Below are 2,889 nucleotides of genomic sequence, written 5' to 3' on the forward strand. Positions count from 1 at the left end.
CCTTCGTGCCCTTCTTCGGCTGGGGGAAGTACACCCCCGAGGGCAATATGACCGCCTGCGGGACCGACTATTTCTCCATGGACATCAGCAACTTGACTTACCTTTATTTGTACACATTCTGGTGTTACCTCTTGCCTTTCTTCGTCATCGTATATTTCTACGCTTACATCGTGAAGGCAGTGTCTGAGCACGAAAAACAGATGAAGGAACAGGCTGCTAGAATGGGCGTCAAGAGCCTGCGAGGCGACAAGGACTCCCAGAAGAAGTCCAACGACTGCAAACTGGCCAAGATCGCTCTGATGACCGTGGCCCTGTGGTTCATGGCCTGGACCCCCTACGCGATCATCAACATGGCGGGCTTCAACTACCCTTCCATCGTGACGCCGCTCTTCTCCATCTGGGGCTCCGTCTTCGCCAAGGCCAACACCGTCTACAACCCCATCGTCTACGCCATCAGCCATCCCAAGTACAAGTCGGCCCTGTACGAGAAGATGCCCTGGCTCCGCTGCCAGGGTGAGCCAGCCGACGACGACTCAAAGTCCTCCGTCTCGAACTCGACCTGCGCCGAGGATAAGGCTTAATCTTCGTCTGCGTCTCCGAAAGCTCCGACTCCACGCCCTCGTTACGCACATAACGGGTTTGGAGGTCCTCGAATATTAGTGTGGGCTTATGTTGCATGCTAATACGTATCTCGACTGCGAATTAATTCACGAATAACTCACGACGGACCTTTCATTGTCATGTTAGTCAGCATAAAGCATACCCTTGACACCTTGTCTGCAGACTCCCTCTCCGTTCAATAAACCGTTGCAAGTTTGTGGTTTATTATCTGAATCCCATTTGATTGTAAAGTGAATGAAATGCATTCAGAATACATTTTTGTATAGATGGTCTCTATTTTCTGATAAAGATCAATATTACTTCACAGGATAAAGGACCTTGAGGAAAATAGCAATTATGGCAAAACCTCGAAAGAAATCGCGAGCAAAAAGAATGATTTCTCTAATGCAATTAGAAGTGGAATGCCACAAGGGTCAGTTCTTAGCCTCTGTTGTTTCTAATTATGATTGAGGATATTGATAAAGATATCAAACAGCCCAGAGTAACATTCTTTGCAGATAATGTAAGAATAAGTGCAAGTTTATTAGATGATGAAAAACAAATACATGCCTTTGTAACCGGATAAGTGAAAACTATATGAAAATTATCAAATTTATGCTGATATATTCGAAATTTTAAGGTACAGTCCAACTTTAAAGTAGAGGCCAATTTTTTTTCTTCTTTTTTTTTAAACGTGCCTGTTTGTGTCATAACCAAAACATTAGTCACATTGAGGAGACAATGAAAGGTAAGGAGTGGATGGATGATAAGGAAAACAATATTGAACCAAATATGGAGTCCGTCTTACTAACGACATAATATCACAAGAATAAGCACGGAAAGTTTTTCTCTCATTTTGGAAAACATAATAGATCTTTTAGGGGAAGACTAAAAAAGCAAGAAGAAAATGCAAATTATTCATGGTACAACCAGGTGGAAAATAATACTTCATTATATACGTACGAAAGACTATTGTAAATGGAGGAATTAAACCTAGACACTCCTCCAGACACACAAGATCGTGCTCTTGCTCTAGCAAACCCTTTTTAATTCCACTGTCCGTTTCCGGGGACTCTTTCTTCGTCACACTGGTCTTCTCTGTCCTGGGATCCCTAGACAGCCTCGCCGAAGTCTGGCCAGTGACAGCTTTCGGAGGCTGTGTAGGGATCCCAAGAGTGCGTACGTGCTCGTTTGTGTGTGTGCCTTCGTGCGTGTGCGTGTGCGCGTGTTCTCGTTCGTGTGCGTGAGTGCTCTCGTGCATACGCACATGTGTGTGTCTGCTCTCGTGCATGCATATATTCGTGTGTATGTGTATAAGAAATGTGTATTATTTTTTCTTTCTTTCTTTCTCATTTTTCCATCTGGTCACGTTAACCATTGTCATTATAATTTGACCTGCGATCCATAGAGGCCCTTTGTCTGACGTCATCGGCAATATTCTTCGAAGATCATCTCACAGTAAGATATTAACGTGAATCATCAAACTGAACACAAAGTGGCTTCCGTGAAGGCAATTTCTATAAGAATTTTGAACATAGCCAAGGAGGGATTTGACACAAAATTGAGCAGCAGTTTTACGCAGTGACAGTCCTTCAATCTGGAACGGGTTTAAACCTTCACAAGCCATACTTGTGCAGTCACTGGCCTCATTAAAACACCGGGCACTTCGACCGAGTAGTTGAAATTCCGCGAAGCCCGACCCAATAAATATTAATTAAACAGACATGCATATACACATAGATAAATGCATACCTATCAGTCTAGACATGAATATGTAGATAGATAAATGTATGCGTTATTTTTTGTGCATATGCATGTCCGTATATGTGAATATTCGCTGGGCCGCGCCTGGCAGTTTTAACAAACTGACAGATTATCTAAACCGAAAACGATTACTAGTTACGTGTATAGATGGTACGCGCTCAGTGGCATAGCACTGACTTTGCAATCGGAAGGCACTGGACACGCGACCGGCCGCCTCACTCAGTTGACTCAGCTGTGAGTACGTTGCAGTCAAGGTCAGGGATTTTTGACTGACATACATCTGACTTTTGACTGATGCGCATCGGACTTTTGACTTGTGTGCATCTGGACTTTCATAAGGACTCCATACACACCGGTTATATGCCACCTGCCCATGAAATGTATAGGGCCTTGTTCTGTTTGATAAAGCGAAACCTATTGCATTCATTACCAGTTGCTTTGGGAACGAGGCTGCGACGGCAGTTGCCTGACGTCCGGTTTAATACCTGGTAATGAAAAACTCCCAAGGAAAATCTCTACAGAATA

The 2,889-nt window shown here is 43.8% G+C and overlaps 1 protein-coding gene across 1 annotated transcript in view; it reads left to right on the plus strand.

Moving 5' to 3' along the window:
• LOC113817871 (rhodopsin) overlaps positions 1 to 816 on the plus strand; it is a 2,023-nt gene extending 1,207 nt beyond the window's left edge. Inside the window, exon 3 of the mRNA XM_027369974.2 lies at positions 1 to 816. This exon is cut by the window's left edge and continues 79 nt beyond it. Coding sequence (XP_027225775.1) covers positions 1 to 581 — 581 coding nt within the window. The 3' untranslated portion in view covers positions 582 to 816.
• Positions 817 to 2,889: the final 2,073 nt, after the last annotated feature.

This window comes from Penaeus vannamei, chromosome 18 (assembly GCF_042767895.1).
Source record: "Penaeus vannamei isolate JL-2024 chromosome 18, ASM4276789v1, whole genome shotgun sequence".
Lineage (NCBI taxonomy): Eukaryota > Metazoa > Arthropoda > Malacostraca > Decapoda > Penaeidae > Penaeus > Penaeus vannamei.